General features: G+C 43.0%; 1 protein-coding gene across 1 annotated transcript in view; it reads left to right on the top strand.

Moving 5' to 3' along the window:
- Positions 1-14,770, top strand: part of UHRF2 (ubiquitin like with PHD and ring finger domains 2) — a 616,766-nt gene that overhangs the window by 493,345 nt on the left and 108,651 nt on the right. Inside the window, exon 13 of the mRNA XM_086961356.1 lies at positions 10,459-10,732. Coding sequence (XP_086817482.1) covers positions 10,459-10,732 — 274 coding nt within the window. The remainder of the gene's footprint in view (positions 1-10,458; positions 10,733-14,770) is intronic.

Below are 14,770 nucleotides of genomic sequence, written 5' to 3'. Positions count from 1 at the left end.
ACGCAGGCATCACGATGACGACGCATACAAAATCGTGCTGAGTCGACCGATGCCACCTACTTTCCCTCAGGGGTACTGCTATCAAAAATTTGCCGGATCCAGTCTGAAGCCTGAAAGTTCAAAGGTAAGAAATCTGCGGCTAGATCATGTCTCTACCAGATAAAGCGTTACAGAAGGTAAGTAACTTGTCCATCTGGCTGTTAGTACTTTTCACAGTTAGACTCCAGAGATGTGTCTTGGAGTCCCTGTATAAATTAAGTATCCATCTTTTTCAGTAAATATATGTTCGAAGCATATGAGCTGCAGATTACACACTGGCATAGATCGAAAGAGTTCGAAACTGATTTTTTGTAAGTTGGTGAGGATTGAGCGCCGAAGGAAATCGGTTCCAACACGGAGCCCTGGAAACACATCCAAGCCCGGTGGCGGAAAAAAACAATCTGGGGATGGAGCCGATGCCTATGCGCAATATCATCCAAAGGAGGAGTCACCTATCCTGTGACTTCCAAAGACTTTTCTACAACAAAACAAATCGCAAACATCCGGGCCCAACACTAGGTGGCCATCTATGCACAGTGTGTAACTCTGCAGCTCTACATGCCAAGAACAGATGCATACTGGTAAGTAGCATTTTCCTTTTGTCTTCCAGAGGGCACCCGTAGAAAAAAATATCTTTTTCAAATCTTGTATTTTCAGTGACATGACCAATAAAGGCCCTGATTTTATATTAAAAACAGAGCTTTGGACTATACCATTTCCCGCTGAAAGCTAATATTTCTTTCCATGTGTTCCCATACCTGGCGTGTCACGCAGTTTGGTGATAACTTTTCCTCCATGTTAAAGAGCAGGAAATGTTACAGCACCCAGGGTAATGTGCTGCATTGCTTAATACATATAAGGTCCCAAAGGCGAGACCGATTGTATTGCAAATGCTTGTTAGATTTTGTTTTCTCCAATATCCCTCAGTTAATCCAATGTCTCCTCTTGTGTTGGTTACACATTTAAATACATAATTCCCAGCACAAACCTCACCATACTGTGGAATGCAAAACAAGTTGCCGTTTGGTATTCTGCAACAACAGCATTTGTTGTTGCAGAGACATGCTCCTATGGAAAAAAGCATTCATCTCTGCAATTAACTTTTAACAAATTAAGTGCTGACAAGTTTGTTTGTTTTTTTGGCCATCTCCCATTTTTGCACCCTTATTGTTGTTCCTCCTCCTTCACCTTTTGGTTTTAAACCAGCTTGGGGATTTAAAAATAACATAACTGCCAATGCAGTAAAAGATCATATGCAGAAGTATTTGCACAGTGAGAATATACCAGTGTATGATACAAAAAGCATATCAGTATTGAGATCAACAGAAGTTTCCAACTAAAATATAATGCAATAGTAAGCCTGCTCTTATGGTGTATGGTCTAAAGGTAGGTAGTGGTAGTGTGCACCCCCATATCTCCCTTCCCCCGAGCAACTTCACCAAGCATGGGGAAAAGGGCATTCAAAATTCAGCTTTTGTTCATGCTTTGTTTGATATTGATATACCAAATAGGTCAAAAGTTATAAGAGGGCTCCAAAAACTTGTGTCTAATGATATTTTTTTGTGACGTGTGACTTTTCCACGCATAAGTGCAAAATAGCAGAAGTAGCAGAAAATTTCCAAGGGGGCATGCGGGCGATTGGAGAGTGGATGGCCTCCAATTGCCAAAAACTAAACTCCGAAAAAACGGAGGTTGTCATTTTTGGACATCTCTCACCCAGTTGGTCAACAACCTGCTGGCCCCCTACGCATGGAACCCCCTCTAAACCAGTCCCTACTGTCAGAAATCTTGGGGTGACTTTTGACGATAACTTAAATTTTATGGCCCATTCAAACAAAATAGCAGCCACCGCCCACCATAAACTTAGGTTGATTAAGAAAATTATGCCGTTCTTACTAACTGCAGCAGGTAACACACTGGTAAGTTCCCTAGTGTTGTCCTTTCTCAACTATTGTAATGGCTTATTTATTAATGCCCAAGCCAGAGTGACCAACAAAATGCAGACAATCCAGAATGCTGCAGCCCGCCTCCTGTCTGGAACCCCGAAGTTTTTACCAATTTCCGAGAAAATAAGGGACCTTCACTGGCTCAAGATCGGAATAGGATCAAGTTCAAAGCGCTTTGCATAGTCTATAAAGCACTGCACAACTATGGTCCGCACTTCCTGAAATCCCAACTCAGGTTCCATTCATCCACAAGATCGCTTCGATCCAACAACCTCAAACTTTTGTTGATACCACGAACTAAAACAGTCACTTGGGGCGATAGACGCTTCTTAGTGGCAGCTCCCAAATTGTGGAACTCTCTACCAGCATCCATCAGAGAAAGCCCGTCCTTGATGCAATTTCGCAGAAAAATAAAGACCTGGTTGTTTGATCAAGAATAGCCACCGACTCAGCCTCTGGGAACCTTACGCACAGTATCTAGCGCCGAGACGCCTACGGGCATTTGTTCGCGCTGTATAAATTGCAAAAATAAATAAATAAATAAATTGCTTAATGAACATCAATAACATTTTAATGGCACTGCACCATCTCCATCAGCTGGTCCCTTCCTAGTTTTGCAGATCTATCTCAAGCCTTGCGCAGTTACCAATAGGGTGCCGTGACAGCTGGCAGCTGTGAACTGGGACATGCCATGGCCATGGGTAGTGACATCTGTAATTGTTGTTTAATCGTGCAGCTCTGTGGCACAGCATTCCATGCATAGATACTGCCTCCATAAACTGCCCCACCTCCCTTGCTCAGTTGAGTAATTCCAATACCCCAGCATGCTGCCCACTATTCCCAGTCGAAACCACTTGTGACCCCAACACTGACCTCTATCCTGTATCCGTGCCTGCAGCCACCCGGTCGGGCTGGGCACGACTGTTTTAGTGCTGCCCTTTCTCTCTGCTCTGGGCAGACCCTGTCGCAGTGCAAATCCGGACTGGCTGGCTGGGAGTGAAACCAGGACAGTCAGATTATGAGCATGATTGTCCCACCAGTCTGACTGGCAGCTGGGTTTCACTGCCTTGCCTCCCTTTGCATGCTGTACATAGTCCAAGCAGGTTAGCAGGTTTTTTTCTTGTGTTGCATGGTTCTCTATCAGGATGGTGATCGTGGGCAGCCAGGAGCATCTGAGCCACAGTGTGTAAACACATCAGTGTGATCCTATCTGAATATCTAGGAGCACATACACATGAAGTCACTCCTACTGTGACCGACTGGTGGGTGAGAGCGCTATTGTGGGTACCGTGATTCTTTATGTCCTCTACAGATTAATTTATCGTAGATCTGTGGGCAGGTCAAACTGCTAGGGAAACTGTTTCTCTACCATTTTCACAACTTAAATCATTCCCAGTCATCAGGATGGGGGATCCCTGGTACATTAATGTATCAGTAAACAGGATAAAAATATACGGCATACAATATACAATGCAAAAGGGCCATAAGCCTGACTCAACATAGTATATTTAGAAGTGCATCCACCTCATTTGAAAGAATCATAACTTCAGCCAATGAGGTGGAAGCTTAAGCACTCCTACGCCCCCTAGACGCCACCATTGCTCTGAACTCTACCGCACGTCGTATGTGAGGGAGTTTCGCTGACAGACCACTGCTCTGACCCATCAGTGAACCATAAATTGTTATTATTTTGGTCTGCCATGGGTTTGAACCAGCCATATCTTCAACAATGAAGTAGTGTGTGTTGTTTTCAGGGAAGATTACTATTTTCTGGACCAGGGAGACCTTTTGTCCTGATAATTATCTATCACAATGGCTAACAGTGAAACAAAGTCTCTATTTAAATCTTGTTCATCTTGTGGTAACAAGACGATTTTCACAGATGATCCGCATTCTTAGTGTTATTTATTGCCTTTATCCACTTCATGAGGCGCTTGAGTGTGATATTTTAAGACTTTTTCATCTAAAACTGTTAGACAGAGAAAGGAGGTTGGTATTATTCCTTATGGACAAAGAGAATTTTCCTCTTTCTAAAAAAGATGCTCCCTCTTCAAGGGAGTATTCAGCGAAAGATGCCCCTCCGTGCGCCTCCACAAAGGCAGCGCAAAACGAGGAGACTTGTACAGTTTCCTGAGCATGATTTATTTTGTACAACACTTGCTTCCACCTCTCCTGGTAATTCTTAGGATAAACATATCTGTAGACACTATAGAAATGATCAATCTACAGTTCCAGCGGGGATATCTTCACTAGAGAAAAAATATAAGGTTCCCGATTCAGCTTTGACTTGTCTCACTGGTCACACAAAAATGAATACTGTCATTTCTTCAACAGCTCAGAGAAGAGCTCGGACCCCATTAACGCCATCCTTCAGTGCTATGGACAAAGGATGGAAACTGCATTGATAATCTGGGCCGTAGAATTTCGTCTATGGCAGCAACCTCAATTAAGACCGCCTATGCCCTGGCAATTCTAGGTTATGATTGTCAGATGTTGTATGACATTGCTCCTTTTCTGGAACTCATTACTGAAGATAAGAGGGAGGCAGCGATAATGATCCTAAAAGAAGGGGTGCTTGTCTCTTCTTTCATTATTGACTCAATAAAATTACAAAATTTCAGAGGAGGATTCAATCGAAATGGAAGTCATGAATGTTCATATTCTCCTCAAAGACAGTGTGGATACAAGCAAGGATACTCATTCAATTCCGAATCAAAGACAGTCTTGTGGGAGCTCTTCAGGACGCAAGAGAGGTTGCTCATAAGCACAAAACAATGACAATCAGAAAAAAGCTTGACTCCCAGCTTGTACCCCCTTTTTCAAGTGGTTCTCAGAAGTTGTGCAGGAAAATTTCCCATTTTACTCCTGCATGGAAGTACAGAACATCAGACAAATTAGTGATTCAAATTGTCCAATCAGGCCTTACGTAGAAGTTAATTTAGAAATCCCCAGTTTTTCCACCAAGAGAGGAACATCATCTTCATTAGAAGGCTCTCTTCAAATGGATATTCTCATGCTTCTCTTCAAATGAGGCATAGAAATTGTCCCCAAATTGCAAAGTAACCAAGGATTTTATTCCAGGTTCTTCCTAATCGAAAAGAAGACAGGTCAATGGAGACCAATGCTGGATCTGCGATAGCTGAGCAAGTTTCGAAAGAAACAATCATTTTGTATGAATATTTTACAAGATGTTCTCCTGATGGGATTTTATGACCTCCCTGGACCTTTGAGATGCAGATTTCCACATACCCATTCATCGAGAACACAGAAAGTACCTTTGATTCTCAGTAGTGTAGCAGCACTACCAGTTTGAGGTGCTCCCTTTTGGGCCCCAATCAGCTACTCAAATATTCATCAAATGTCTCGTCCCTGTTGCCAATTTTCTCAGGTGAGCAGGCCACCAGGTGTTCCCATACCTGGATGACTGGCTAGTCAAAGTACCATCCATGGAAGGAGCAAAAGATTCTTCGAAAGCCTATTTCAGTCTCTTCTGGAGATTGGGTCTCACTTTAAGCAGAGAAAAATCATTGGCGAAACCCCAGAAAAATGTCCAATTTGTGGGAGCGATATGCGACACACAGTTGGGAAAAGGGGGAGAAAAATGCAGACAATTGCGGGAAAACTATCAATCACATTGAGACAATATACAATTCCTTGTTGGGCCTGATGGCTTCATTTATAGGCCTCATTCGATTTTGCAGGCTGCATATGAGACCTGCCCAGCAAGAACAAGATTTGCTATGGAAACAGATCGAAGATTCATAGGAAGATACGATCCATGTTACAAGGCTCCTGTAGCAAGCTTTTATGTGATGGAGCAATATTTTTCTTTTCTGCAGGTAAAAGATATTGTAGCTAATTTTAGTTGCATGATAGAACTGACCTGATTTTACCTACATGCAACTTCAGCTAATCGGGCTGTACGATATACACTCTACTTTACCAGTTTCCTAGCCCACCTTAACCGTAGTGCACAATTAACTCTGCTTATATTTACATTTTTTTGTCTAAGCAGATCAGGTGATGGTAAACCCATTTATTAGCGCACAACTGCTATTTGGTATGACCTCGTAGTACTTGCATGGCAATGTAAGAGCATGGAACATGATGCTACTTTTAATCTGCAAGGTAAAGAATGTGGCATGTATGCAAGAAGGCTGGCATCAAAGGAAGCAGCTGCTGCCCAGTGTGTATTTTATGGCTTAAACAGGTCACAGTTACAAATAAAAGATGCACACTTTTTACACAATTCAAAGCAGTTTGTTTCAGAAGAAACATCGATTTGGATATAAAATGAAAAGGTGGTTCCAGTGTGTTACCTCAGACATGTATTTATTTACCTTGGTTGTAATGCTGCTTCATACACATAATAAAGAATTTAATATTGACACAATTAAAAGCGCCCTCATACAAAATTACACTTAAAAGGGGCGGTCATCCAGTCCTCTTTAACCATTGGTAAGTTGTGTCATTCCCTTTTTTTTTCTGCCTAATCTTGCATATAAAATGGGGGTAATAAGTCTTCCCACTTTAACAATTGGCTAACTTCACTGTCAATGACGGTATTCTACACTTTCACAAGGAGCACACCAAATACAAATTAGATCCATTCAGTGCCAGGGATCTACTATAGCAATGTGTGCTGTTTGAGACCGAAAAAAATAATTTCGCTTTTTTCTAATGTTTGTCCTAATTTTTGCGAGGGCTTGGTAGCTCCACCTACTATGTTTTGTAGTAATAATGGCTAAACAAAACAAGCTTTGTCAAAGACAAAAGGCTGACAAGTGATTGGCTTTGCCAGTGGTTGTTCTTGAAATCTTTTTTTTCTTAGACTCCGCAATTACAATTTGCTTGCAGGTCAGTCCTTTGGTTTTAATGCGTTTCTGATGTTTTTTTCCCATTTACTGCTTCAAACTTGAAATCCGCCATCTTGTACTTCAAATTAAAAGTTAAATGGCTGTTGCGTCTTAACAAATGCATGCGTGGTGATGCACAAAAGTGTATATGTTATACTTCAGCACCTATCCTTCAACCCCCTCCCCCAATACTGATCCACCACAGCAAATATGTATTTTTAGGTCTCGGCCTGGCTAAGCAGCGCATGCGCTGCTCTGCCATGCAGAGGCTTTTTGAAATCAATACGATTCCAAAGGGTGCACGCGGGAAGACAAAAGAGACAGAAGATGTGCACGCTGGGATTGGATGCTTTACTGGCGGCGTGATACACTGGGGACTTTTTTTTCGCCGCTAGTAAAGGCAGTCCCCGCGTGCACATCTTCGGTCCGTCCCATGACGGCCCGCACTTGTATAGTATTGTTCCTGCTGTCCCCTCGACAGAACCTTGCCAATCCATGCTGACCCTGCCTCCCCTTCTGCCCTGAACCGAGGGCATTTACTAAGAGATGCCAGAAAAGGGATCATGGGAAGGGAGAGTGGAGTCCTAGCAGGTTTTCAAGGGGTATCTAAATTCCATTAACTGCCCCTCCGGCTCTGTTCTGCACTAACTGCCTCTGGTGCTCTCCGCTGCATAAACTGCCCCCACTGCTGTGACCTCCATTAACCACACCGGGGGCTCTGCGCTCCATTAATGGCCTGGTTTAAAAATGTGGCACAAGATGTCTTTAATTAACAGTTCATAAATCAATTGTTTAAGTGGATTGCAGCTGGCTTTGTTTTCTATTGATTTCCAAACTGTAAAGAACGTTTAGGGGTAATAGGATAGCCAAACGTCCAACAGAATGCCGTGCTTGACTGAAAATAGACACTTAAGGGGAATTTGCTGAAAATTACTTGTGAGGGGAAACTAAGATGAATGGAAAACCCTGCAAATCAGCTTGAGAGCGACATCAACGTTCCATCTGACGTCAAGGCGTTTCACCTGATATTACAACATTCCATCTGACCTCACAGTGAGACTGGTCACCCGGACTCCCTTTGACCTTATCGTGACCTCCTAGCCCTCCATGCTAGGTTGCCCTGGCAACGGCCTCGGCCGTGTTGTGTTAGTAGCAAGCGCTGGCCTGGAGGTTGTCTGAACTGTGGGCAATCTCCCACCACAGACTGGGGTCGCACAGAAATGGGCTCCCGACCTGGAGCTTCTCTCTTCTATCTAAGCCCTGGATCAACCCGACTAGATGAGGATGGCCCATGGTCCACTAAGAAAGAGAAGGTAACATTCCCTGATCCCCTATCAACATTTTCCGCGCCAGGCCGTGCCACTGGCTGTATTACATCCTGTTGGGAGCATAAAGCGTGGGGTAACGCAGCGAGAGGTGCAGGGCGCGATTTGCCTCGAGCTTCCCAGACTAGCTCTGCCAATACTTCTTAATCCCGACCAGTAACCCCTCTCCGCTGAGTGCTTCAAGTATGTGAAAAGTGGAGGGATCTATAAATGGATTATGGAGTGGGTGTAGCCTAGGGAGGCCTTGTGAAGTAAAGGTCCCTGCTTAGTACTGAGGGCTAGCTAGTCTCCTGTGCTTCATAAGTACGTCAACTAAATCATTCTGAATACAGAAAAAAATGTCTTTTTTCGCACTACTGGAGAAGCTAATAGCGGTTGCCCCACAATTAAGAGGCCTTTTCACGGTATGGGTGAATAAAGAGAAGAAGCACTATTACCAGCCGGTAAGGTTAGTGGTAACTTTCTAAATTGGTCGACAAACGGTAGAGTAAACACATTTCTTGAATCAAAATCAATCCTCTCTTTCTCTCTAAATCGCTCACCTCCTCTGAATTGTCCGACCAGTCTAGACGTAATTGACCTCTGGAGCCAAAGCCTGCCCCAATCTCATTCCTCACTCTTCTGCATGAGCTCATCTCATGCCCAGAGGGGTAGGAGGATTCTCCCAGATCAGAACCTGAATGTCAGGTTCTAAAATAACTAATCCTCATTATCTTCATCGTTCTGCCTCCTCTCTCAAGGTGACTCTCTTAAATCCTTTCTTTTCTTCCATACTTTTAATAACTCCCTCCCCTCCCCACACAACTCTTACTCGTGCTTCCTGTACTGAATGTATGTTTGTGTAGTAGTGGTTTGTGTTTGTTTGCTTTTAAAACCCAATAAGAGACCACGCACACATGTTCATGAAAAGTTAGAGAAATGAAGAAACCAAGTGTTGAGACGTTATGTCGACTCGATGACCTGTTGGTCATCTTCCAGCCCCTTCTCTCTTTTTTTAGTAGTTCATTGAGGATGTAATGGAGATGCAATAACTTTTCATGCATGGATTTGGTTACCATTTTAAACCCCCTTCTCGTTCTTTTTGTCAAACTACCAAGGCCTTACCTTACGCTGCACAGGTTTTAACTCCCACTCTTAGACCCACTGCAAATTACATATGTCCCTGTGTAGTGCACACGAATGAAAGTGAATCAAAAGAGCCGATGTTGGTGGAACAAGGGCCGCCAAAATTGAGGCAAGACAAGGGCATGACTTGGAGGTACACAGGTACACGGCGTCCACCCACTTTTTTCACAGGGTGGACGCCATCCCCCCTGCCAAGAAGTTGGGCCCCACTAAAAAAAACAAGCATTGAAAATGCAATAGGCCTCGCCTTTGATTAAGGTAAAGCCATTTGCTTTGCTAATGGTATTTTATAGCAACTTAATAAAAAGCGAGACATATTGCATTTCCAATGCTTGTTTCTTTTTGCTTACATCACCTGCATCAGCAAAAAAAAGCATTGGCAATGCCAAAAGACACAGTAAAACCATGGAAAAGCGAGACCTATTGACTTTGATAATACTTATTAACAGGTGTTGTCAGTATCTGAGCATGGAGTGTGATTAATGTTACAGAGATGCTTAGCAACGATGCACCCTTATCTGAATGTATAATCTTTCTTGCCCCATGTGAACATTTTTTCTTCTCTAGTTACATTGTGATTTATATTTTGTTGTCGATCAATTCTCCCCCTCGCCGTATTTGCTTCAACTGTCAAAATCATGTTTGGGTTTTCAGTTTCTGATTGGTAAAATAGATCTTTTTAATTTATTTTATCTGGTTTTCCTCATTTGAGCTCAATGTTCAACTTGGGTTTGAACGTTATGCTGTGCAACCTCCTCCTTCATGTCTCATTTTGGCATACAGATTATTGTGTGACGATATTGCAGTGCTGCATATACAAGGGAGGGAGAAGCATGTTCCCTCATTGATCTTGGTTACTGGTAGTGTAGTTACTGCAAAAACATTATTGGTCTTAAAATATCTTATTGTATTCTCTTTGCTAACTTCGCCCATAGCTGACAGTTATCAAAACATACAAGTGAACCCTTTTTCAAAGGTCCCGAAAAGAATTACATTCTCACACAAGATTGTATACCTTCAAATCACACACTTCTGTTGTAGCAATGTTATCTATCTTTGCATTATTATAGGGTCTATGTGAAATAACATTTTCTATCCTGCTTATTTTACTTTTCTGAAAAAATGATTGTATAACCATTTTGTTTTGCTTCATGTCCACTGGCGTAGTTTCCAGCAGGCTATTTAGAAGCCATGGCTAGGAAGGAGAAGAAAGATAAGGCTAAAAAGCAAACCGCAAAGCCTGAACCTGGGGACCCAGACTCTGAGAGCAATCAGGATAAGGAGAGCTGTCCTACAAATCAGGATAAGGAGAGCTGTCCTACAAGCCCCGTTGAATCTGTTGTAGAAAGTCCAGTGATCGAGGCTCCGAAGAGCAGCCCTGAAGTCATCACCAGCCTGGCCGTTCACAGCAATGGAGACCAGAAACGGCCTGTAGAAGAGGGTATGTTATCTTGGAATTGATTGGTTGTAGAGGTCATTTGATGCACAAGAGTGTGTGTGTGTTATCTATTATTGCATGATTCTGAAAAATAGGAACAGGATTCAAAATCATTTTGAATGTGTTTTTTTGAACTTTTGGCAATGGCTGTGAAAAGTACATTGAAGATCAACATATTAACTAAACTAGCAAAGTGATCACTTGGGCACTACAATCATGGAGCAAGGGATCTCGAGTCATGTGTTTATTTTGCTGTCTACAGCAATGAATATCTGTCCGACTGAGCCTATATTATCTTCAGTGTCCTGATGAGAGAGGCTTGCATGTGTGTTTGTGTAACAGAAATTGCTAGTGTCAATCAAATATATAATAGATTTCCAACAGATACTTCTATAAATAGCATATTTTGAATTCTCCCTGGCACCAGACTAGATCTGGGACTTTATCAGCAATTGCTCCAGTGCGTCACCTGGTGTCTCCAATAGACTACACAGTGGCACTTCCTTCAGAAGCGACAGCACGTGGCGTATATAGGTGTCACCCTATGCATGCTGATATTCATTCCCTTTTTTCTGCACCCTTCAGTGTGGATCTGGAGATCTGCTCCCAAATGTTTGCCAGTTTTACCAACTCCAATATCTTTTTCTACAAGAAAGTGTTTTATGGACATGTCTTCCTGAAGGACACAGGGTTCAAATGGCGCTGTGACACCAGGAAGCAACAGGATCTGCACGATATCTGCCTGTGGTGTCTAGGGTCTAAGCATGACTCAAAGTCCTGTGACCGATGCTCTCTGATGCAATCAAAAGCCTTTCCAGCTCCCCGGCCACCTCCAAGTCTCTGTCCTGTAGTAAGGTGAAATCGAAGTACAAGTCTTGCCATAAATACAAGCAGTCTTAAGAGAAACTATTTTCATTCCTGTCACTCCCAAGCTGGGGATAAGTCCCGCAATCCACACTCGAAGGACCAAAAAACACCTACTTCAAATGACACTGTCTATCCCGGACTGGTACCAAGCTTCGAGAAATCTACTCGGTCATTCACTACGATGAGTTCGATTTCATTAGAGTGAGCTGCTTTAAGGCCTACTGTCCCGTTCTGGCAAGTTGACAAAGAACAGGTGTTCTGTTCACTCAGAAAGTGAATGAGCAATAAAGATGCCTTTAAATTTAGATTTTTATTTTTATTTTTTACCTTTATTCATAATCAAAATCTGTTACAGGGTTCGCCACCTGCAGCCCGGGGGCTGACAGCTGATAGCAAGCAATCATATCGTGCACACCTCCAGATCCCGACACAGCCTGAAAGCCGACATCCCGGAGGCTCGGCGGCGTACATTGATAACACATTGCACTATAGATCTAGAAGTGAACAGATTAGTATTCCCGTGATGTCTTTACAAGATTTGTGTCATCATACCGTTGACTGCGTACAGGGATTTGACACGGCAATCCCAGAGGCTTGCAGGCTTGACTCACCCTAGTTTAATAGAGAAAGGTCCATCTAAATTCTACCCCAACTATCCCCCCACCCGCAATTCGCCAGCAGTTCTCTTGTCTAGATAAAGTGCATAAACTCATTGGGAAGAGTGTCTTATCATTTGCAAGCTTGAATCTGAGATCCCTGAACGACGACGCAAGCATGATGGGACACTGTGCTCAGTGCCCTCTGGCACATGAGGAGCAGAATCCTAGCTGCAGTTCTCAGGACAAAAATGCTTTTGCACAAACAATTCAAGATGCACAGGGTGCGGCTAAGTATGTGTTGTGACCCACTCTAGATACAACAAGTTGTATAGGTCACACCAGGGCCACCAGTGCCATGCCTGGATGCAGTCCATGGGGTGTTCTTGAAAATTGTAAGCATCCCTATACACATCCCGTTTAATGGCACTCAGCTTTTCTGAATAAAATTATTTTGTTTTGAAGCACTTTAACAGAGCAAGCTTGCTATCCACAGCCTTTTAATTCCACCAACAATACTGACAATTCAGAAGATACCGTTTGAGTCTTGTCTGTTTTTGTGGCTGCATGGGATGTGGTGGTGTCACAGAACATGGCCACCTCACCACCAAAGACAGCAGTCCTTTTTCTTGCCGTCTGTGATTGAAGCCAAGCCAATTTGATTGTCCATTAAATGCTCCTGCAGAGCTAGTTTTTACCTGCCAGGCTTGAGTGCAATTACCTCCATCCATTAGGTGCTGTACTTTGTTTTTTACAGTTACGCTGTCCCTTTTATATCCACTCCCACTCCTGTTCCACCTCTTTATTTTCAGACTTTGGCAGATAGTGCCTCCATCCTTGCCCAGTAAGGTCAGTCACTGGTGATCAGAGGGCCCATAGAGAGAGTTTTGGGCCCAAAAATGACAGAGAACTCAGACCTAAATTAAACCTTTGGTAACTGAGCACATTTCTTTGGAAAGACAGGTTCAAGATGCTGACTTTAGCCCAGATCCTCTTCCCTCTCGATCCACTGGACTGGATGGTGATTTTGGACTTGCAGGGCACATATTTACATGTGCCCGTCTTGCAGTCCCACAGAGGCTTTCTTCAGTTTGTGGTGGAGTCAGAAAACTTTTAGGTTATTGTCCTGCTCTTAAGCCTCAACTCAGCTCACCCGTGTGTTTACAAAGGTAATGGCAATGGCTTCCGCCTTAATCTCCTGGATTTTTTTGCACCCTATTAAAGGTTATTTGACTGTCCTTTCAGCCTTTGTATATTTGCCTTCGCTATTCAAATAACCTATTATGATGCTTTTTTAAATGGGTGCACATATATGTTCCGTCCTCTGCCTATAATTGTGCCCTTCGTATACCCCATTCTTCCCTGAAAAATGGGTGCTACGGACTTGTGCTTCCTTTCTGCCGGAACTTGTGTCACCCTTCCACAGTGGAACAGTCCATCATGCTCTCTGTGTTTTTCTCACATCCAAATCCTGCTGAGAAGGCTAAGAGCTTTCACCTGTTGTACCGGAAAATAGTCCTTAGTCTTTACATCAAATGCATTAAGGACCACTGTTTGGATTACTAACTTTTTTATTAATTTAAGAAATGGCAGTTCTGAAGAAAACCTTGTCTAGATGGATCATCTTGTGCATAAAAGTGTGTTGTGCTATGGCCGCAAAGGAGCCTCCTAAGGGTCTTTGTGCTTGTTCCACCAGAGTCAAGTAAGCTACTGCAGTGGTGGCCAGGATTGCTCTATTGTTGGACATCTGCCAGTCTGGTACTTTGGTGGTACCAGCCATTACTGTCTTGATTCTCAAATGCGCGGAGAATGCCATTTTGCCCATTCAGTTCTGCAGAACTTCCAGGTTTAAAGTCTGCTCCTCAGAATTTCTACCTTGTAGGAGCTACTTCTTTGGGATCTACCAAAGGTTGAGTAATCTACAAGTAGTATCCATCAGAAGATCAGGCTACTTACCTTAGGTAACCCTGTTTCTGGTGGATACTCAATCTAACTGCAGAATTCTAATTGCCTTCCCCCTTTGCCTTCTGCTGGAGTAGCCAGCACTGACTTTTTGCAAAGACCACTCAGAGAGGATAGGATTGTTTCAGTTATGTGCTGTTGTAAGCTTACAAAAGATTATGAATGAGACCTTTCATGCAAAAGTGGATTTTCTTATGGAACACATTTCAGAAAAGAATGCTGAAACAGAATTCTTCCCAATCTGGGGGTGCAGGATATGATGCTCTTGTTGTTGCTATCCAAAGTTCCAGTCATTGTCTTGGAGAAGGCGAGAGAAAAATAGAGAAGACCACTTCAGAGAGCCCTCTGCATAGTCCTAAATGTGGGAACAGGTTTGGAAACTAGGACTTCCGTGATTAGGAGAAGTGTGTTTGCCACTGGGAACATCAGAAACACGAACACATTCACAAATTTTTGGGTATTCACAAGCATTCAAATATTGCCCTCTATATCGATGAATAGAACTACCTTAAAAGGTTTTCATTAAGTGTGCACTTAGTCGCAGTCACCCAGAAGGGTATCCTTGTGTTAGAGGATGCTAAGACTAGGGCACAAAGACTCTAATGTGGGTATCGAA

This window comes from Lissotriton vulgaris, chromosome 3_1 (genome assembly GCF_964263255.1).
Source record: "Lissotriton vulgaris chromosome 3_1, aLisVul1.2, whole genome shotgun sequence".
In the NCBI taxonomy this organism is placed as follows: domain Eukaryota; kingdom Metazoa; phylum Chordata; class Amphibia; order Caudata; family Salamandridae; genus Lissotriton; species Lissotriton vulgaris.
Note: the sequence above shows the minus strand (reverse complement) of the source record. Positions and strands in the feature narration are given on the sequence as shown.